At 36.2% G+C, this 23239-nt stretch overlaps 2 protein-coding genes across 5 annotated transcripts; one reads left to right on the forward strand and one right to left on the reverse strand.

Annotated features, from left to right (window-relative positions):
- Positions 1 to 7592: 7592 nt before the first annotated feature.
- LOC307004560 (uncharacterized protein) lies at positions 7593 to 12271 on the reverse strand (the record flags this gene model as incomplete). Its single annotated transcript, XM_079623877.1, has 3 exons — positions 11680 to 12271; positions 8834 to 8926; positions 7593 to 8714 (listed from the first exon to the last, which is right to left on the reverse strand). The coding sequence occupies exons 1-3, from the start codon at positions 12181 to 12183 to the stop codon at positions 7593 to 7595; spliced, it is 1719 nt and encodes a 572-aa protein (XP_079480003.1). The 5' UTR covers positions 12184 to 12271.
- A 1931-nt stretch (positions 12272 to 14202) lies between these two features.
- On the forward strand, positions 14203 to 19374 carry LOC307004145 (uncharacterized protein). 4 transcript variants are annotated; one of them, XM_079623122.1, is made up of 7 exons: positions 14203 to 14658; positions 15341 to 15804; positions 15970 to 16198; positions 16859 to 17133; positions 17214 to 17361; positions 18556 to 18665; positions 18763 to 19374. In XM_079623122.1, exons 2-7 carry the CDS (start codon positions 15670 to 15672, stop codon positions 19072 to 19074), a joined length of 1209 nt encoding a protein of 402 aa, XP_079479248.1. In that variant the 5' UTR covers positions 14203 to 14658; positions 15341 to 15669; the 3' UTR covers positions 19075 to 19374. The 4 variants fall into 4 exon arrangements, with proteins under 4 accessions (XP_079479248.1, XP_079479247.1, XP_079479249.1 ...); XM_079623121.1 differs by having other exon boundaries at positions 15376 to 15804; XM_079623123.1 differs by having other exon boundaries at positions 14608 to 15804; positions 16859 to 16874; positions 16908 to 17133; positions 18763 to 19146.
- Positions 19375 to 23239: the final 3865 nt, after the last annotated feature.

The following is a 23239-nucleotide window of genomic DNA, read 5'->3' on the forward strand; positions in this document are numbered from 1 at the left end:
TGAACTATGCAGGTTTTTTACCTTAACTGAACAGCTTCGGAGTCATTAGAATGGTTATATTACTTTTTTCGGGTTGAATGGTGGTCGTCTCGCACCCCCCATCGCATGTGAGCGGAAAAAACACACTTGCAACTTTGAGCCGGCGTGCCGCCGGACGCGGCGCCAGGAAGTATCGCGTGATATCAGGTCTCGCGATGTAGCGCATTGCTTTACGGAAAAAATAAATCTGCTAAAATTCTGTCAGTATTGCGCTCCCTCACGCTGTTCGAACCCAAATGAGGATGACGTTGTAAAGAATGTCCCGTCTACTGTGATGTCGTTGATCTACTAGCCTCTGGTATCTGAGAGTCGACAATACGTTTTTCGACAGTGTTGTAAAATATCTATTCCGAAGCTGTAGGGGGAGCTCTATAGAGAAAACTGTGAGCAAAAAGTGAGAATACAGCGAAGAAATTCCCGAAACTGCATATCCCTGCTTTAATCCGGTCACACATAAACCATGTCAAATGTAAGTAACATAACATTAATACCTGGTCGAATTTCTGGGAACTTTATAATAAAATTAATTGGTTTCACTTTATTTGGATGGTCCCTTTAACACATTCTGTTGTCTAGAAGTAACATTGCCCCTTCATGTCTACTAACTCTCATTAGAGTGTTAGTAGACCATTAGTAGACTGGTAGGGTTAGGGTTAGAATAAGTTGGCATGTAGTTGCAAAGTTACTTATAGTCAGTAGAGTGTCTGTTGGAGGAGCATCACAATAAAGAGTTTGCAGATATTAAGCAGACAGTCTACTAATACTCTAATGAGAGTTAGTTGACATGTATTTGCACACTTATAGTTAACAGAATGTTCAAAAGGGACCATCAAAATAAAAAGTGTTACCAATTCATTTTACATTCCTATGGCCAACTTTCTTTATTAAAAAATGATAACAGTTTATAATAAGGTTTCATAATAAAGAAAAATGCATGTGCCATGGATAAATAAAATGGAATCGCTACTGCACAATAAGGAAATTACTTTAATCAAACTATATTGTTGAAGAAAATAATACGAGAACAAAAAAGTGCTAGTTATTAATAATAACGCATCAATGTTTTTGGGAGAAAAATAAATAAATATTGCCGTAATAGTAAACATCTTTAAAGGTGCTGTATGGAGTTTTCAGTGGCATCTAGCGGTGATGTTTCAGATTGCAACCAATACGTTTACAAGCGAGTGCTCGTGCGCATGCTTTCTTTTGTTTTTTACTATTATGTGGAGTTTGTGTTGGAGTCTGTGTTGTGCTAGTCGTTTCCTAGTATTAGCAGACTCCATGTCATAAAGTTACAGTGTTGTCACTGTTGAGTGCAGTCAGTAGACGAGGCGAGAGGCGAGACGCTCGGGAGCGCGCATGCAGGGCTCAGTCACGGCACTGGATTTCGCGGCAAATCCGACCCGGAGACTTCACATAGACATAGGAATACTTGCTTTCAGAGGTAATAGCAAAACCCGCCAAGTGGATCATTTTATTGTGAGATTACAACCCCTTCACACACAGGTAATAAACAATGGATTCATTTTAGTAGAAAAACTCCATACAGCACCTTTAAAGGGCACCTATTATGACATTTAAAATGTTCCTAATGTTGTTTTGGGAGTCCCCAACAACAGTTTTACATGCATGCAATGACAAAAAACACTTTTGTTGTTGTATAATATGCATTTATTTTTACCTGATTTGCTCACCGACTCCCAAATGATTATTCGTTCAACGACTCATTTTTCCAAACCCCTCCTTTGCGCGACGCTAATCTGCGTTGATTGGTCAGATTGTAAAAGCACAATCAGTCTTTGTTTGCATTAGCCCGATGCATAAACATAACGTTTTTACAAAACAAAAAAAAATGCAGTTACGTTACTACGAGGTATTACTCAATTGTCATTGAAGACCTAGAAGCTAAACGGTGCTTACACAACAAAAAAATAATAATAATTAAGCATGCTACATAAAACATAAAAGCAACAATTATTAATAACACTTACAGGTTGTGATACGGAGGAGGAAGCTGATGCAAATACACTTGGAACTGAACCTTCCTTCAATATCTGCCGGCTCGCGAATCCAAGTTTGATTGCATTTAAGTTGGTAAAGCAATCGTCTTCAAAATGGCGCGAACAAAGCACAAGGCTCGGACTATACTTCTGTGGTATAGTTGTATGAATTGTAGCCACCTAGTCTTCAAATGCTCCTCCTTGGGCAGATGAAAAAAGTTTGCTTTTGAGTCACTTCAGAACACAGCGTTCTCGTCAAGTTTTCCCTGGCCTTGGAGCGCAATAAGTGGGCGTATCGTATTCAAATAACTTGACAAGTTGACGTCATCTAGTCAGAGAAAAAGCTTCGGTCTTCTAACGATTCATAAAAATGACTCAGAGTCGACTCTTACTTTTGAAAGACAATAACTTTATATACGGTGCACTTTCATATTTCAAACTTTGCTGGATGTTTTTGTTCACTTAGATCTATGTTACACACTACATGAAAGGTAAATTTCAAAATTCCTTTAATATTAGGCTTACTGTTTCAAATGACATCATTGCTGTTTGAGCTGCGCGCGCTGAAGCTGAAGAGAACGAACGTTAAACTGAATCACTTTTCTAGAAGGTTAATCAACTCAACGGTTGCTGAAGAATACAACTAATAGGGGTGGGAAAAAAAATCGATATTGCAATATATTGTTGTGCTCTCTGTCGCAATAAATAATCGATACACTAACGCCCAATATCGATATTTTATTACAACACAAAATTATTAATTTACCCGTTGTCTGTGTCACTGTCACTACCCAATATCTACCATTCTGTTTGCGGGGGGCGCTGTTCGAGTAAATAGGGGTAAAGTGGCGCAAACAGGACTTTTCTCTAAGTCCTTTGATTCCTAAACCCCTACCCTTCCCCTTTTTTGTTAAGCGACCTTGGGTACTATGAAAGGCGCTATATAAGTCTAAGTTATTATTATTATTATTATTACTCAATTACAAGTAAAATTACTGGTGTCAAAAAAGTACTTAAGTAAAAGTACAAATTACTCTTCTCAAAAACTACTCAGAGTACTAGTTACTTTTTAGCTGTCGATAGTTGATGTATTACCAATAAATATTCAATCAAATCATAGATTTATGTAGAAAATAGCTAGTTTTAACACATTTTTACCTTATTGACGAAGGACATTAATTAGTGTGATACTGCAATTTCTAAGTTCAATATGTACAATGTAGTAGCTAATGCAGTTAAACAGACAAATTTACAAATCAAATGCCCCATTCCGAAACATTTCTAACATACATTTACATTGTAAAAAAAATTTAAGATCCACCTTTGATTGTTGAAAGTTTTCCTGGTGCATTTCACTTACAGGCAATATGATTTCCTGTAGCATTTTTGGCAACGTTTAATTCAAGAGCATGTAGAGCTGGGCGTCATTTGAGGCTGCAGTGAGAACCATTTGGCGAGATTCGCGATTACACATGACATGACACAGTCCGAGAGCGCACACTCAATATCGGAGTCCAGTTTATTCGTAGGCCTATATTTGAGAGCTCGCGTCCAGTTTTCTGAGATTACATGAATGTGCCCTCGCGTTACAATATTGCGCTTGCGACATTTGCCATTCAAATATGCCATAGAAACCTGCAGGTATGAATAAAATTATGCGCAATAGCTGCAATCCCGCGCTGAGGGGAGGGTGTCAGTAGTAGTAGCCTTTATTGTCACTTAGTCACAAGTACCAGTGAAATTAGCCATCAACCTGTCCATGCACAAACATACATACATACAATATGACAATGGGGTAGACAAGACAGGAAGACAGAGGATTGAGGAAAATAATACAGCATGACATGAGGTGTAAGAGCCACATAAGGACTAGTTCATCTGAAATAATAATTTAGTTTAAAACCAGTAAAAGAACATTTATAAGAAATATATTGGTTAAGTAATGTTTAGTAATGCATGATTTAGTAATGTTTAGATTTGATAATATTTCTGTATTTTGAGCTTCCAGTCAGATAGCACTACGTCATAGCGTAAGCGATTGGATGTAGTTAGTTTTAGTTTGAAGTTAGAGACGTTGGAAGCAACACAGTTTTTTGACCGTGCGTACCATTGTCTAGGCCTATGTATAATTTTGTTTTATAATTTTGTTTTGGAAGTAAACATTTTAAAAGAAGACCGTTTGGTTTGCTCGTGTTTCAAATACTGGTTGTATTAGACTGACTTCAAAAAGTGGTAAGAAAAAGAAGAAACTAGGTGCCACTATATTTAGTCAAAAAACTAAGCTAATACGAAGCTGCGCTGGATTACCTGAATAACGAAGAGGACGTGGCTAAATTGTTGCTGGTTGAAGAAACGGATCGGACTTTAGCGCCACAAACGAGCCTCAGAGAGCCGCGAAAAGACCGCAGTTTCTCGGCGGTTTTGGCCTGTCAGCTAAGAGAGAAGTGACGCTGCGCGCTGAATTGGGGACTTTTTTCTTCAACGGATCGGACTTTAGCGCCACAAACGAGCCTCAGAGAGCCGCGAAAAGACCGCAGTTTCTCGGCGGTTTTGGCCTGTCAGCTAAGAGAGAAGTGACGCTGCGCGCTGAAGTGGGGACTTTTTTCTTCAACGGATCGGACTTTAGCGCCACAAACGAGCCTCAGAGAGCCGCGAAAAGACCGCAGTTTCTCGGCGGTTTTGGCCTGTCAGCTAAGAGAGAAGTGACGCTGCGCGCTGAAGTGGGGACTTTTTTCTTCAACGGATCGGACTTTAGCGCCACAAACGAGCCTCAGAGAGCCGCGAAAAGACCGCAGTTTCTCGGCGGTTTTGGCCTGTCAGCTAAGAGAGAAGTGACGCTGCGCGCTGAAGTGGGGACTTTTTTCTTCAAAAAACGGAGACCGAGGAGAAAAAGTACGGATTGAAAGACGTGATACGGACGCGCGAGGATAATGAGTGAGTTTGGAAGAAAACGAAAGTAACTTCTCCCTGCAAAATGTATGCTGATAGCAAGCTCTGATTCAGTCAATGTGGAGTTAAGGCGATCGTTAAGAAGTTGTTTTGCACTCGGTTTATTAAGAAAAGTAAATTTGAAGGAAGTGCTTGTAACGTTTGCATTCAACTAAAGCATTAACTCTGCTATTTGTAAGATGGCTGATGAAGATGAGCATAGATGTATCGAGGATACAATGGAAAAGGGTAGGTCACATAAGCTGACAGAGAAGGCATTAGAGGAGAGATTGCAGAGGTGCATTGCACTGAGAAGAAGAACATTAGGAACTCTCACAAGCAAAAGAAAAGAGTTAGAAACAATGATGAGTGATGCTGAAAATTTACAAAGTGTGAAAAATATGATGGAAAATGATTTTGCAACGTCCCTAAATGAGTTTAACCGTCTCAACAACGAAGTTGCAAATCTTTTGACTGAAGATGAAAAAACAACTGATCAAGAGAACTGGTTCGAACCTAAAATGGCAACAATCAGAGGATTTATGAAAACGACAAAAAATTGGATTGCAGCTGAGCATGAACTCATACTTCCAGTGGAAAAGATACTGCAAGAAGAAAACAATGCGGTTGATTATCTGCAAGAAACTGTTAAACCAACTGTTAAACCAAATGACAGCGTTTCACAGGTGGGGGTCTGCGATGTCACATATGCCAGCCGACATGGATCACAAGTAAGTCGCACCTCAGCTGTGTCACGAGTATCGTCAACAAGAGCTAAACAGGAAGCGGAACATGCAGCCCTGCTCGAACGTGCTGCTGCGCTAAAGAAAATGCACACTGCAAAAAAATGAAATCTTGCCGAGTCAAAAAATCTTAAAATAAGGCAAAAATTCTTGTTTTTTCTCTTCTAAGATAAATTAACTAGCCTAGAATTAAAAGCAAAAGATTATTTTGCTTGTTTTGAGAAAATATAACTTGAATTTTCTTACTTAGAAAAAAATGCCAATTCTGGTGATTTCTTTAAATGAATTAAGTATCTTTTTAAAGTGTATGGTATATTTTGACACAGTCTATCCTAGAATCAGAAATTTCAAGCCATATTTTCTTATTTTAAGAGCACAATGTTTCTTATTTTTAGAAAATGTAAGAACATTCAGACAAAAAAGATTTTTTTTTAAAATTGTTTCCTACTTTACATTGAATGAATGCATGAGGCATTTATATAGCGCTTTCACATACTACTTTAAAGCACTTCACAATTATATCAGGGGATCTCTCCTCACCACACACCAGCTATAGTGGAGAGAAGAGAGAATGATAGAGCCAATTCAGTGAATTAAACATTATTTAGTTTGAACCAAAGGAGAAACAAGAAAATCAGAGAAACATAACATTTTATTCGGTGCTGACAACTGTCAATTTATAGAGACATCTTGTACACCAAACAGTATCCAGTAACTTCATTTTAACAGCCAAGTATACACAAGGTGCTGAACATTTATTTTTAGCTAAATGTCTTCTCTTTTAGATCAGTACAGTCAGTAAGTAAAAAAATAAAAAGAGGAAACTGACTCTGCTTTCCCGTTACTTTTCCAGTAAATTAGCAGTCAGTGGTGCACTTGTAAATCTCACACACATCTCCAAGATAATACTTGAGAGGAATGTAGGTACGGTTCTTAAAACTGAGTGCATAATATGATGTATAATCTACAATTTTATCTGAATCCACTATCTCAGTGGCTTGAGCAAGGTTTGGGACCTCAATTTCATAAGACGCAAACTCACGACTGAAACCCACTGTATTATAAACTTGACATTCAAAGCAATACAAGAAAGAATTCACAATGTACATGTCCTTTATGAGCCCAAATACAGGAACGCCATCATTTACATTGATTACAATCACTGATTTCTGGCGCAAGTACCTGTTGCCACTTAGCTCAAGCCATTTTGCAGACACCACGTGATGCACGTTTTCTACACCCAAAAAAGCTCTCATTTTATCCTGCACATACTTCATATTTTCCACTTCAGATACAGGACCCAATAGAATGTCTTTTGAAAAAATTGGGTGATTCTCACGACTGACATTTTGACAACTCTCAAACATCTGATTGTGTTTAACCAAGGACTTGCAAACATTCTTGAAATTTAACTTCGAAGACCACTGTTTGAAAAAACAGTGTTTAGATTCAAATCGCATACACATGTGTCTGACCATTGGACCTAAATCTTTAATCTGTTCAGGAATATGTATCAAATAATGTTGCTTTGGTGTTATATTGTTTTCAGGAAATAACCGTTTCACATTGCTCAAATGTTGCTTAATAAGCAACTTAAGCTTTGCTGTAGTGGCCAACGCAATAACTGGTGCAAATAAGATCTGAACAATCTCGATTAACTCAATAATCACTTGAAAGTATTCATTTCTTTCACAGCTGTCCAAGATGAATGGCAGGATCTTCAATAGGACAAGCATTTGCCCAGCTGATTGCTTTAGTCTGTTGTCATTTGATGATAACGTGGTGACAGTAATAGGGCAAGGTCTATCTCGGACATCAGTTGAGTATGGGTATCCTAGAATAGCACTGTTAAATGTGTCCAGTTCCAGCTGCCCTGATAGCACTAGATGTTTAAGTACAGTTTTAACTTCCAGTGGTGCACACCTTCTAATATCACATGCATAATATCCTGAGGTGTTTGCCTGATGAGATCAAAGGCTGGAAAATCAATCAGTTTGCTTTTCCTATTAATTCCATAAGTGGTTTTCAAACTGCTTCTCAGAAAGTCTGTGGCTGCCCTCTCAATTTCGTTACACTGTCTGACATGTCTATCTAAAGACCGTTTGACAAAGTTTTCTGCATCAAAGTAAACTTGCATATCCTCAAAACTACACTCACAGTGTCGGCATTTGCGGAATGCAAATCCAACTCCCTCTTTAAAGCCTGTTAACTCATGCTGAGCCAAGGTATCACCACAGAGAGAAACTACTGCACCATACAGTGTTCGCTCCCCGTGGGCAGTTTTGATATTCACTCCGTTATACAACAAATTCAAATCCTCTTGTATTCTCTGCAAAATCATATCTACACCACACTGAGAGATGTCACTTGATTTTGCAATGGCAAGTAGACGGATGGCAGCTAACTTAGACCTCTGTTTAGGATTTATATTGCCCAAAGTGTAGTACACCATTAGCAGTTTGTTTTTTGAGGCATACGACCCGAGAGGATTGCACAGTTCTATCTCATCAGTATACAGGATAAGCTGCAGAGCATTGGGTCTTACAGAGAACAGTGGATGTGACTTTAAAATATCCCCATCAATAATGTCATTGACAAATCCAGCCTCGCTTTGGCTTGGTCCATTGTCAAACATTGCTAGAATCATTGGATGTGAAAGTAGTTGTTCCAAACTTCGGACCAAAGGAATATAGTAAAAGCATATTTTTCTTATTGTTAGAGCTTGTGAGGCTCCTCTTCTCCTAAAGGATGCAGTCTGGGAAATTTCAATTTCTTCGGCTTCAACTACCTTGAACTGCTTTTTTAGATTTGAATCTTGCATATATGTGGTGGAAACTGTGTCAAAAGGGTCTTCAAAATTATTAAAAATGTCCAGAACTTCACTCATCAGTTGATCTGTGACTCCTGATTGTCTCTGCATAACATCTGTAATTTGGCTCCGAAGGCAGTCCAACAGTGAGGCTTGATACTGCTGCACACCGGAAATAACGTCACTGACAGCTCGCTGAAAAAAAAAGCAATAATTTAGAATTAAACAAATTCATGCACAATTAAGGATGATAACAGAATGTAAGAATTCATGTTTATTGCTGTAATTTCACATAATTCACTTTAGTGTCCTACCTGGGAAAGGCAGTGTTTCACTCTTGAAGTCAGTACAAATGCAGAAGCATGCCTTCTCAGTTTATCAACTTCAGGCTCATCACTTTCTTCTTGCTGGAAATGAAAAACATTTCAAGACTTTATAATTTAATACACATTTATAAATAACCTAAAATAACGCAATATAAAGTGCAACAGTGCCCATTTAATTTTTTCATCAACCTTGGTTCTGGAAGCATTTTATTCCTATTCAGTTTTCAATTTGGATGACAATTTCTTTGTTCAATTATTAAACACCATGAATGAGCCAGGAGGAGATCATAAAGTTTGGGATGTGAGTGTGCGCAGTTGAGTTTGTGTGTTGTAGAACAAAAAGTCAAAGTATTGACAAGAAGTTGTGTTTACCAACAGGCTTTACTCATAAATTGAAAAACCCGTTTTCAAATGCTTGCCATTATCGTGTAAATGAACGTCAATAACACAAACAAAGTTTTCTGATTTCAATTGAAAACGGTGTCGTATAAACATACCTTAAGATATCCGCAACTAATGTAAACAACAACAAAAAAAACAACAAAGTAATGAGTCGTTGTTAATATGGATGAAATAAATGGTATTTTTCTCCCGGGACAAAGACAGTTGTACTAGGCTATATTAGGCTTATGTCCAATTGCTGGCTAAATGTGTGTGTATGATGATTAGGGGTGGGCGATAGGGCAAAAATATAATATCAAGACACTAAATGTCCCTATTTTAAAAACAAAGCCTTACAATGTAACAAATGATATATATGGTAGACATTTAGGCCAAAGTGGCGAAGATAAAAAACCCTCATCATTATTTCCTTCTACAACACACACACTCAACTGCGCACACTCACATCCCAAACTTTATGATCTCCTCCTGGCTCATTCATGGTGTTTAATAATTGAACAAAGAAATTGTCATCCAAATTGAAAACTGAATAGGAATAAAATGCTTCCAGAACCAAGGTTGATGAAAAAATTAAATGGGCACTGTTGCACTTTATATTGCGTTATTTTAGGTTATTTATAAATGTGTATTAAATTATAAAGTCTTGAAATGTTTCATCATTATTTCCTTCGTTATTAAAAAATAACAATACACATATGCATTATATAATTAGCTAAAGAAATAAAGCACTGTTTATTTCATTTGTAGGTTTATTTAACAGTAGCATTCAAGAAAGAAATTACATAAACAAACAAACATAAAAGCCTACATAGACTTCACTGTATAAATTATACAGTGCTATGCATAAGTTTAGACACCCATGCTAAAGTTGACTAAAAAGAGGAATAAAAAATCATCTTTTGGAAATTGAACTTAATGCCTTAATTTAAAAAAATAGGAAAAATCCAACCTTTAAGGACACCAATTTTCGTTGTGAATGAATAATGTATCGTAAATAAATAAATGTTCTTCCTTAAAATACAGGGTGCATAAGTTTGGACACCCCTATGTTAAACTCCCATAGAGGCAGGCAGATTTTTATTTTTAAAGGCCAGTTACTATATGGATCCAGGATACTCTGCATCCTGATAAAGTTCCCTTGGCCTTTGGAATTAAAATAGCCCCACATCATCACACACCCTTCACCACACCTAGAGATTGGCATGGTTTTATTTCAGTTAGCCTAACAGCTGGTTTGATTTGCATTGAGAGATGATCTTATGGAAAGTACTCCATGCCAATCTCCAGGTATAGTGAAGAGTGTGTGATGATGTGGGGCTATTTTAATTCCAAAGGCCAGGGGAACTTTATCAGGATGCAGAGTCTCCTGGATCCATATAGTAACTGGCCTTTAAAAATAAAAATCTGCCTGCCTCTATGGGAGTTTAACATAGGGGTGTCCAAACTTATGCACCCTGTATTTTAAGGAAGAACATTTATTTATTTACGATACATTATTCATTCACAACGAAAATTGGTGTCCTTAAAGGTTGGATTTTTCCTATTTTTTTTAAATTAAGGCATTAAGTTCAATTTCCAAAAGATGATTTTTTATTCCTCTTTTTAGTCAACTTTAGCATGGGTGTCTAAACTTATGCATAGCACTGTACATTGATTCTTATTAAAGCTACTATTAAAGTTCTCAGTCAAAAGCAGCTGGACAGTTCATCCCAAAATGAAAATTGCCATCATTTACTCTCCAAGTTGTTTTAAACCCGAATAAGTTTCTTTCTTCTGTTGAAAATAAGTTATTTTGAAGAAAGTGGCCATCTAAGATTTGCTGGTCCCCAGTGACTTCCATAGTATATATTTTTCCTGCAATGAAAGCCATTGGGGACCATCAAATGTTATGTTTGGTTAGCCACTTTCTTTAAAATATATATATTTTTTTGTGTTCAGCACAAAATATAAATCAAAACAGGTTTAGAACAACATTAGAGCACGTGAATAATGACAGCATTTTCATTTTTTGGGTGAACTATCCCTTTAAGGACAATTGCGGCAGCAAGTTTACTATTAGGCTACTGTCGCTTTAAGACCGGATCGCATCTACTATACAGCCTACAGACATGACACGCACTCTATTTTCTCTCAAATATTAGCTTTTTAGACATAACCAACTGTATTAACACAATACGACTTAAAAGATAACTTTTTGACAGACAAAAGCCAATGTTATAGAACAACGCATCAGCACGCGAATGGAGTTGTGAGACGGAGGCGCCAGAACTGCAACTGATAGCATGATACAACAATATTTTTTCATAAGCAGATCGTGGAGGCATTTTAATCGTCCGCGATCAAAAATCGTGATATTGCACACGCACACCCCTAATGCTGATACACGTTACCCATGAAAGTCAGGTTTTATTTGTAAAATTGTGTCAACTTACGTGCATTGCCTCTTGTTCTGGTTCAGTCAACGGTACAAACGCAGCGCCATCAGCAGAGCTGTCGGAATCGGCGATGTCTGGTGCTTGGCCACCGCTAGAGTTAAAATCGTCCTCGTCGTCGTTGGTATTTCCTGGTATGCTTGACATATCATGTTCATTTGGCAGAAATTCTGGCTGAAGTGGGATACCGAAATTCTCGAAAAGTCTCTCTTCCACTTGGATTCCAATATCTGCAGATGCACACGCACGGCAATTGTTCCCTTTATCTTGAGCTGAATTTTGGCTTCCACTTGACCTCGATTTGTGACTGTTAAAATGCGAAGAATGCCTCCGTTTGACATGATAGTAAAATGAGTTGTAGACTCGATATTCCTGAGCGCAACCATCAATCCCACAGATCACATGGAAATCCGGGCTGGAACTATGCACGGTGTTTATGTGACTCAGCAGAGCTCTTAACGACAATGCCACAAAGAGGCAGCAAATAACACAACGCCAAATCATTTTAAGTGTCAAAATCTGAACATTTAGTTAAATCATATTTTACTCCATTCTCATATAGCCAGATGTGCCTGTCCCGCCGAAAGCAATCAGAAAGGAAGTAATTCTAACTTTTAATCCAATCAAGGCAGCGACATATTCCATATAAAATAGGTGAAATCATAAAGCATTATTCCTTTAGAGTTTTTAAATTTTGTACTCAGGGAAGGTGTATTAAAAAGAAAAAACACAAAATTTAAATATGTAATATTTTGAAATGTTAAAAATATTATAATTTAACAGGTTTTATATGTCAATGGTGTTAAACCCATAGACTGTAAAAAGGTTAAACCCTACGGATGGAGCGTAATGGAACCGCCCTTAAATTTACGTCACTGGACCGAACGACCGTTACCAAGCTTGTACCAGTTTCGCGGTTTTCACTATTTTGAGCGCTTGAAGGTAAGTCAGAGAACTTTTTTTTAATTTTTTTTTTATTTGTTAATCAAATCATTTAGTTTTGTATGAATGTAAGAAAGACAATATACGTTCTGATAATTAGCGTGTACAAATAGTGAGTTCGAAATATGACGTAGTCTTAGTTAATAAATTAACGTTACTGGTTAAATACATTTATTTGCTTCTCATATTTGATGTCATAACCAAGTAACTTAACGTTAAAGGTAGCAAATAGTCGTTTGAACTTTCTAATTTCCATTCAGGTGGCATTTATGGAGCAGCTTGATTCAGTGACACGGTCCACTTTACAAGGTAACTTTTGTTACGTTTTAATGTTGCTTCAGACTCTGCTTCGCTTAGTTCAGTGCACATGTAAGAAGTCTTAGGCATGTTATAGATTATCACTAAACATGCTTTAATGTGCCAGTCACAAATATGTTTACACTTTCAAACTGTAATTTTGCTATTAACAGTAACCTACTAAACAAATTTATGTCCAAAAGACGTCCTTTTCACATAAACTCATGTTGAAGCCAGATTGAAAATTGTAATGACGTCTTTTTTTTTTAGTGTTCTGCACGTCCGATATAGACGTTCATGGAACCTCCGTACAAGATTAAAAACAAGTTAAAAATTTGGTCATTGTGGACATATTTTCAACATCATTTATGGTCTCATTTGGACATAATTTATACTTTTTCTGGACCAAATAAACACTATCAGGATGCATTCAATTAAAACTCACATTTATTTCAATTTAATTTCCATTTGTAATTGCAAAGCAACAGACAGTGTGTGTATTTGTCCAAAATTCATTAAAATAAAATAAATTACACTAGTACCTTTAGATAACTTAGCATCTGTAATTCACACGTTTTGATTGTGAGAGAAACCAGATCTGAAGGATAGACTTTGTGGCTCAGACAGTGTTTCCCACTGAGCCATTACCTGCAGACATAAAATAGATACTTTGACTATTTATGTCAGAAGATCTTAATGAGAATTAACAGGTGTGTTAACAAATATGAACATCTAAACCTCTGTTAATTCTCTGACATAAATAGTCAAAGTATCTGTATTTTATGGAAATTAAATTGAAATGAATGTGAGTTTTAATTGAATGCATCCTGATAGTGTTTATTTGGTCCAGAAAAAGTATAAATTATGTCTAAATGAGACCATAAATGATGTTGAAAATATGTCCACAATGACCACATTTGAACTAGTTTTTAATCTTGTACGGAGGTTCCATGAACGTCTATATCGGAAGTGCAGAACACGTAAAAAAAAGACGTCATTTAAGTACGCTTTTTTGACAAAGACGTCTTTTGGACATACTTTTGCTTAGTGGGAATAATCCAGTGAGATTTTTGTATGTACAAGATATCTTGCAAAGGTAGATTTCTATAATTGTTTTGGATATTTTAGGGTTATAACATCACAGTTCTTGTGGATTTCTGCTGCCTTCACGTGCTATCGGAATTATCATAAATAGTTTCCTGAACATGGACACCCTCTCAAGTCAAAATGTGAAAGCGAAGAGCTTGTATTCAGGACTTGGAAATCGGAAATTTCCAATAGCACGTTTAGGCAGCATAAGTCTGTCATTTTTTCTGTTTCATGAAATCACACACTGACTTGATGACGGTTAAATCAGATTTCATATCATATGACTCCTTGTGCATAGAAAATAAAATCACTGGACTATTATAATGAATGCCAAAAATAATTCAATGTAAAGTGATAGGCCTGTTTCAGACCAAACTGGCACATTGATGCATGATATAAATAACTGTCTTAAAACAATTGTTCATCTAAAATAACTAAAACTTTTTTTTTTGATTACTCTGCATATGGACAAAATTGATCTATGGCATCATCAATCATTGTTAAATATGTTTTTAAATCATCCTAGCTGCAAACATCAGCGCAGCAGTACTACCATCTTTGTCTCGTGATGACATTCGTGATCTTTTCCCGGGACCAGAAAACTTTTTACGGCGGAAAACCATATGGGAGACGTTTCATACAGACAAAGAGGTAGACCTTTACTCCATTTTTTCCAAACAACAGTATTAATTTTGATTAAATATTAGTGTCAGAAAAAATAAAGGTTACATACAGCAATGTTTAAGTCATTCACAAACAATCACACTAATCTTAAAGGACAGGTTCGGTATTTTACACTTAAAGCCCTGTTTTCAGATCGTTTCTGATGAAATAGAACGGTTAAGATTGAAATTTGGACACATGCTGTTACGCATTAAACTTTAGTTTACAAAGACGTGAATACAAGTCAATGGAGTTGGTCAAAAACTACGATAAAACCTGTTGGAAAGCATCTTTTGCAGCGATTTTTGTGTGAGCATATCAGTGAACACCCCTGACCACTCGGCGAGTTTCACGTCTTTGTAAACTAAAGTTTAATGCGTTTTATGAAGGATTGTTTCAGTGCACCTATGAAGGCGAAAGAAACTGAAAATTCTCGGGACAGCAGCATGTGTCCAAATTTTAATCTTAACCGTTCTATTTCATCAGAAATGATCTGAAAACAGGGCTTTAAGTGTAACATACCCAACTTGTCCTTCAAGTGAGCAGTAAGGTACGAGAGGCTGTGCTGTTTTGTGAATAAGTCACGGCTGGGCTGTGTGACCTGTAATGCAGTGCTATGATCTAGAAGAGTTTCTTTTAGTATTATTATTCATGGGTGTTCTATTAACAGGTTTGTTTATATAAATAGCTTTCATCTGAATTCAGCAGGGACAGGAGGCAGGATGCCTCAATCAAAACAAGGAGCAGGATGACATTGGTCTGACTTCTGCTCAAACTCCGTCAATCCCAGTGACTACAAGGCACAGCATCTTTGAAGAGCCAAGTGGTCATCCTCCAAGAACCTTGCAGTTGCCCAACCCTGAATATGTTGTTTACACAGACAGTGAGCTAGAACATGTTAGAAAAGAGTATTTTAATCTGCAGCGAGTTGGGCAAGAAAGAGGTTGCAGACTTTCAAAAGAACTTCGTTGTCGACTAGTGAGGAACACAGTGACCAACATGGTGTCTATCATGAGAGCGTCAAGCACTGACTTCATGTACCCATCAAAAAATGATGTGCTTGCAATGGCAAAGCGACTGGTTGACTACTATCCCATGCTTCGAGATGACTCTGTGAACTGCAAACATATTTCGGTAAGTGTTTAAGGGCTTGGGATTAAAAAATTACATTTGAGGGCACTTTATACATCATATATTGTGTGTACATTTAAGAGGTCCTTAAGAACTGATAATAAAAGCATTGAGAAATAAACCATTTTATATTTGTCTGGGTTTACAACCTTTAATATCGTCAAACAGGATTCCATCTTCAAGCAATTAATGAAGAGACTCCAAAACATAAGAACCCCAAAAAAGAAACAGGGTCCAACACCACAAAGAAAAAAGAAAAGGCGCTTGGATTTTGACTACGATGGTGATTCAAGCTCTTGCACATTAGATACAGCAGAAAGCAGCAGTGCTTCAGCTGTCATGTTGGACACAGGAGAGAGCAGCACACCACCATCAGTAAGCACAAAACCACAGGCTGGTAAGTGTACCACATATTCATAATGTACTTTTAATAAATGTGTGGACCAAAAGGTTCCCAGCAAACAATTGCCATCATTTCATCGTCTTGGTTAATTATAGACCCGATATAGTCCGGCTGTGAGTAAAACACTTCTAGACAAAACAACCTTGAATTTGGTTACATGTCATTTTAGCCTAAATAACTTGTGAGATGCATGTTATTCCATCATGTAAGCAAAGTCAACAGTGCTTACAAGGTGTTTAATTTCTTTGACATGTACATGTTCTAGATCAGTGTTCTTCAACCCTGCTCCTGAAGGACCCCCAACACTGCACATTATCTTTGTCTCCCTAATCAAACACACCTGATTCAACTCATCAGCTCATTATCACATGGGTTAATGAGCTGATGAGTTGAATCAGGTGTGTTTGATTAGGGAGACAAAGATAATGTGCAGTGTTGGGGGTCCTTCAGGAGCAGGATTGAAGAACACTGTTCTAGATGACTAGTCTATTTTTGGGCTATGGTTAGGGTAGATGTCTATTAAATTTTCACTGGCTGCCCAAATTTTGCCTGGGTGTAGCCTAGATGTCTGGGATGTGTTTGGACGGCTATAAGACATCTTTGAAATGAAAAATTGCTTGCTGGGTTTATACTGGTTTCTTTTTTTTTAATAAGGAGGAACAGCTGAACAAGATTTACCATTCAGTCAGACTGACCATAGAAGAGATGAAGACCATTCTGACACTGATAGTCAACAAAGCCAGGCCAGACATTACCATACTCTTCAAGAGATCTATAAAAGACCAAAGCCTAATAAGGAGGCAGTTGCTCAACTACTTGACCTTGAGTTTGATGCTCGGAGAGCCTTCATCAACTCAGACTGTTTCAAGGATCAGGACAGAGCTTCAAAGATACTGCAAGCGTACCCCTGTTTCAGAGAACTACATCATGTAAGTAATATATCTGATCATATATTCAGTTCCTAGTGACTTCAACTGTTTTTACAAATGTGTATGTGGGATTATTCCAGGTAATGGATGAACTAGGCCGGATTCTTGACAAAGGAAATCCCAGATTCATCCCAAACCTAAAGGCCCGTTGGGAGAGCTTCTGCAGCAAAGCTCAATTCTATGGGGTTTACAAAAAGGTTTTGAAGCCACCAATAACTCTAGATGGAGGTAATCTACCTGCCTTTACTACTTGAATTAAAATGTGAGAAATCTAACAATAGTTGCTTAACTTGCTTGTCAGTGTCATACACTACCATTCAAATGTTTTAGGACGTTAACATTTTAAAAAATGTCTCTTTCTGCTCACCAAGGCTGCATTTATTTAATCCAAACTACAGCTGTTTTATAAGTGAATATATAGTAAAGTGTACTTTATTCCTGTGATCAAAGCTGAATTTATCATCATTACTACAACAAATGTTTATGATTATTATGTTGCACACAGTTCTGTACCATTTTTTTTTTTTTTAAGGAATGTGATGAATAGAAAGTTCCAAGAAAATCATTTATCTGAAATAGAAAGCTTTAGTAACATTATATACTAGTACACCGATCAAAAGTTTGGGGTCAGTAAAAAAAAAAAATTGTGTTCGGGAATTAAAGACATTTATTACTGTTATTTTAGCAACGATGCATTAAATTGATCAAAAGTGACCATGAAGACATTTATAATGTTAAAAAGCTTTCTAATTCAAATACATGCTTTTCTTATAAACTCTCTATTAATGAAAGAATCCATAAACAAATCTAATTTTGTTTCTAATATGCAACAAATCATCATATTAGAGTGATTTCTGAAGGATCGTGTGACACTGAAGACTGGAGTAATAATGATAAATTCAGCTTTGATCACAGGAATAAATTACATGGTATAATATTTCACAATATCACTTTTTTGCTGTAGTTTGGAACAAATAAATGCAGGCTTGGTAAGACGAAGATACTTCTAAAAAGAAAACATTTAAAAACTCTCACATTTCTAAAACATTTAAACGGTAGTGTATTTGAAATCATTAACAGATTATGAAAAGTTTAACTTCATTAAATAAGTTAAAGTTTAATAATCCTTTTGACTACTTTTGATTAATTTTTGTATCCCTTTTTAATGCACAATTGTTATTAGACTATATCAAGATCAGGAGGTTAAAATAAATTATAAAAGGCATATAGCTCACCCAAAATGTTTAATTCTACATAATTTACTCTCCCTCAAGTTGTTCCAAACCTGTATTAGTTTCTTTCTTCTGATGAACACAAATGAATCTACTTTGAAGAATGTTTTTTGGGTGAACTATCCCTTTAATGCATGCTCAACTCACTAATTTCAGTAAGTCATAAAATACTATTTGTTCTCCTCAATAGTGAAACGCTCCATAGCCATGATGAAGGCTCTTCCAGAGATGTTCCCATCACCTGTAGGCCCACCAAAAAAGATGGGACATGCAAGTGAAGCAATGCTGCACATCCTTGAGGTAAGCCATACAACCTTGTTTATATTTCTACAAGACCACGAGAAGTGGTCATTTATATCAAGATGTACTGCTCAGTCATTTTTGTTTGTATTTCTAGCCGACAGAAAACCCAGATTCCTTCCTCAAGGGGAGACCACTCTTCAGTCCTGTCCTGATTGTGTCAGAGGACAACTGCATGTTGGCCATTGGGACTACACCTGTGACAACCTTTCCACAAGAAGACCTCCACGAAGGTGTGCTCTACCTAATGGCATACTATTATGCACTTCATCTTGTGTACCCAAAGTGTATTGCAACTTTACTGTCCGTGCTTCAGACAGAAGTAATTTCTGATGCAATACATGGGCGTGATGCAACTTCTTCCTACAAAAAGGCCACTTTGGAGTGGAAAAAGTTCATTGGGGAGTAGTGGAAAAAGTCAGACGTAGGTCTTTTGATCACTAATTGTTGACCGCAGTTGTTTTCATCAGGTTCTTATAGACAGCAGTTGCTTAAATTCTAAAATAAAATACAAATTCAGTTTTTCCTGGTCTCTTTTATTTTATATATATATTATTTCACTTTCTCAGTGATGTATCTGTGTAACCTTGACCAAGCGACCAAGCTTTGTTTTAATAGGCTTACCAATTGCTGTGATATGATGCATTGCTGTATTTTTTTGAACAATCATTTGCTTTCCTTTTGCAGTTGGTGTAAATAAAGCAATATTAAAAGGATGTTTGTTGTACCAGATTTATTAATTGTATCTCCTTTTCAGAGCTTATTTTTAGAAATACATCCATATTAGTTAGTCTTATTTTAAGACTTGAAATACTTATTTAAAACCAAACCTTTCCCTCAAAATAAGCCTGACAATCTTAAAATGTGTATATATATTCTTATATTAAGATATTTAAAACCAAACCTTTCCCTCAAAATAAGCCTGACAATCTTAAAATGTGTATATATATTCTTATATTAAGATATTTAAAACCAAACCTTTCCCTCAAAATAAGCCTGACAATCTTAAAATGTGTATATATATTCTTATATTAAGATATTTAAAACCAAACCTTTCCCTCAAAATAAGCCTGACAATCTTAAAATGTGTATATATATTCTTATATTAAGATATTTAAAACCAAACCTTTCCCTCAAAATAAGCCTGACAATCTTAAAATGTGTATATATATTCTTATATTAAGATATTTAAAACCAAACCTTTCCCTCAAAATAAGCCTGACACTCTTAAAATGTGTATATATATTCTTATATTAAGATATTTAAAACCAAACCTTTCCCTCAAAATAAGCCTGACAATCTTAAAATGTGTATATATATTCTTATATTAAGATATTTAAAACCAAACCTTTCCCTCAAAATAAGCCTGACAATCTTAAAATGTGTATATATATTCTTATATTAAGATATTTAAAACCAAACCTTTCCCTCAAAATAAGCCTGACAATCTTAAAATGTGTATATATATTCTTATATCAAGATATTTAAAACCAAACCTTTCCCTCAAAATAAGCCTGACACTCTTAAAATGTGTATATATATTCTTATATTAAGATATTTAAAACCAAACCTTTCCCTCAAAATAAGCCTGACAATCTTAAAATGTGTATATATATTCTTATATTAAGATATTTAAAACCAAACCTTTCCCTCAAAATAAGCCTGACAATCTTAAAATGTGTATATATATTCTTATATCAAGATATTCTTACTTAGTATTTTTTTCTTGTTTTATTTGTGGTTAGTTTTAAATACTCTAATTTTACAATTTTTTGCATTGGTTTCAAGATATTTGTACTGCTTGAATCCAGTTAAAATATCTAAATTTACTTAATTTTTTCTTGTTTTAAGATTTTAAGAACTTTTTTATCACAAGATTTTTTGTCTTGTTTCAAGATGACTTATCAAGTAGAATTTTCTCACCCCATTGGCAGATAATTTTGCTTGATTTTAGCTTTTTTTTCTTAATTTAGGTTTTATTTTCTTATTTTTGTATGTCTATTTTTTGCAGTGCAACAGCTTGAGTTTGAAGCAGCTAGAATCAAAGCCGAAAAGGATGAGTTAGAGCTGGAAACTGCATTAGCTGAGAGTAAAGCAAAATTAACCCCCTGGGGTCGGCAATCACGCCGGCGTGATCTGCTCGCTTTTTTTCTTATCAGTGCAAAAGAGATTCAAAATACTTTGTTGGTTTTGATCTTACATTTAAGTGTTTTACATCATTCGATCCAGTTAAGTTTCTATTTTTTTTGTGTATACTCACAATAAAAACAAAGTGTTGTGTCTTTCGCCAAATAAAGAAAAATAAAAATAAAACGAATTCTGCCTTCTCTCTGTCAGGGAAGTCCATTCTGAAACGCGTCCGAAAATGAACTGTAACTCAGCGAATACTTGTCACTCAGGAACGAGACATTTGTCTTTATGAAGCTAGAATTCTCTTCTTTTAAATGAAGTAATTTATATTAAAAAACACATATTCTTAGTTTATGTAATCCGTTTGAAACCAAGGAGAGGCGCAGTTTTTCGTTCTCTCTTCATTATTTTTAATGAGCTGATGCCGCCACGCCCCCCGGCGCTATTCACATGCTAATAGTTGAGGTGATCTATACGCTTCGCACACGCCCTCCGATCAATGCCATGATGAAAACACGCAGTTTCTCGTCAGATTCACGGATAGTTCATCGCGTTTTGAGGATGGCACGCTTCTCCGGTAAAGTCGTCCTCCAGATGATTATGGACAGCGAGGAAGAATTCACCTTTTCCTCAGAGAAACGGTTGCATCTCAGACGGAGAACGGCTGCATTTTCAAGAGCGAATTGATCCCACAGAGGATACAAGTTCGAGTAAGTTGTTTAGTGTTTATATAATTCTTTTCTGATTATATAGAACTCATGTGAATTTTCAGACTATATTTTGCTTAGTTTTGGTTAGCTTTTGACATTACAGGAAAGATTGCCTTACAATATCCCTAACATTCGTGTATGGTCGTGTTTCAATGTGATATTACTCTCTAAACATATTTGTATTATATTTCAATCCGTTTTGATTAGCTTATGACACTGATTATCATGCTAAAAATACTGACTTTTGCGAATATCTGCTTAGGTGTAAATATGATTTCGTGCAAATATATTTCAGCCTCCGGTAAAATGTGATAGCCTACTGTCTAAATACTAGACATTATATTTTTATATATAAATGTTCGGTTTTGGTTAGCCTATGACACACGCTAAAATATTGCCACAGATGATTGTGAATACAGGTGTAAATGTTTGAAATGCTCTAAATGCGTGCGCAGATAATGGCCATCAACAGCGCGATCTATGGCCCATAAATAGATATTTCTCCGTCCTATGGCCCATCAACAGATATATAGACTACATGCATTGTGCGTCCATACCCATTAATCGCCCATCTTTGGATAATGTATGCTAACACAGTTGTTTTTATTTTTTTAGGAATGTGTTTGCATCACACTCTCCTTCTGCAGCACCGCAGAGGATGCAGGTGTCGTTCAGTTCTCAATCGAGAATGATGGTAAGTGCACAGACGTAATATTTTACTGATGAAATGTAATTGTGTTTACAATATACATAATATACTCGTCATAATATACAAGTAGGGCCTACCTATTCTTGTGTGAAATTACAAAATCGGTTGTCTTTTTCTTAATCCATGGCCATAGTGATTGATAGCGATAATAATACAGTTTCTTTGATTGTGTTATCAACAGATGTGACAATGAACATGTCCAAGCACCGGTCCCGAAGAGAGCCATGGCAAACAAGCAACAGGTCCAAGTCCACCCTGTCATGGAAAACCGAGACTGATGTTGACATGGTTGCACAGACTGCGTGATTCCTGTCCGGGAAACTGGACCGCAAGTGACCTCTGTTTACTCACATTCGCCCATGAGTCTGTTTGTAACAGTATACACTACCTTTCTTTCTTTTTTTTAAAGGATGTGTTAAGTTATATTGTTAGGAAATATTTCTATTTTGAATAAATGCTTTTCTTTTTAATAATAATAATAATAATAATAATAACTGTTTTTCCAACATTGATAATACCTGATTATCAAATCATGATATTAGAATGATTTCTGAAGGATCATGTGACACTGAAGACTGGAGTAAGGATGCTGAAAATTCAGCTTTGATCAAAGAAATAAATTATATTTTAAAGTATATTAAAATAGAAAATCATTATTTTAAATTGTAATAATATTTCACAATATTACTGTTGTTTCTGTATTTTTTATCAAATAAATGCAGCCATCTTCCAAAAATATTAAAAATATTAAAATGGTAATGTGTCCAAACGTTTGACTGGTACTATATGTTTATATATGTACGGTAGCACTGTGGTCTTGTGAGGCACAACATTTAGTTCCTCCACATAGAGGAATTACAATAAAAACAGATTTAAAAACAAAACCTTTGAATGTCCTCTCATTCTCAGATTCTCCTCTCTGCCTCACAGCACCGTGATGGGGCATTAGCCATGGATGGGGGAGTGTCTATTGTCTCCCCTCATTCATATTCATGGCCATCAACACCCCTACGCATAAAGCAGTA

This window comes from Phoxinus phoxinus (genome assembly GCF_949152265.1).
Source record: "Phoxinus phoxinus genome assembly, chromosome: 9".
NCBI classification, from domain to species: Eukaryota; Metazoa; Chordata; class Actinopteri; order Cypriniformes; family Leuciscidae; genus Phoxinus; species Phoxinus phoxinus.

What these genes read in the sequence shown, in the direction of transcription:
- LOC307004145 (XM_079623122.1), top strand. Translation starts at nt 15,670, where the DNA reads ATGGTGTCTATCATGAGAGCGTCAAGCACTGACTTCATGTACCCATCA. An exon ending in TGAACTGCAAACATATTTCG is followed by an intron (nt 15,805 to 15,969) that starts GTAAGTGTTTAA and finishes ATCGTCAAACAG; the next exon opens with GATTCCATCTTCAAGCAATT. An exon ending in AAGCACAAAACCACAGGCTG is followed by an intron (nt 16,199 to 16,858) that starts GTAAGTGTACCA and finishes TTTTTTAATAAG; the next exon opens with GAGGAACAGCTGAACAAGAT.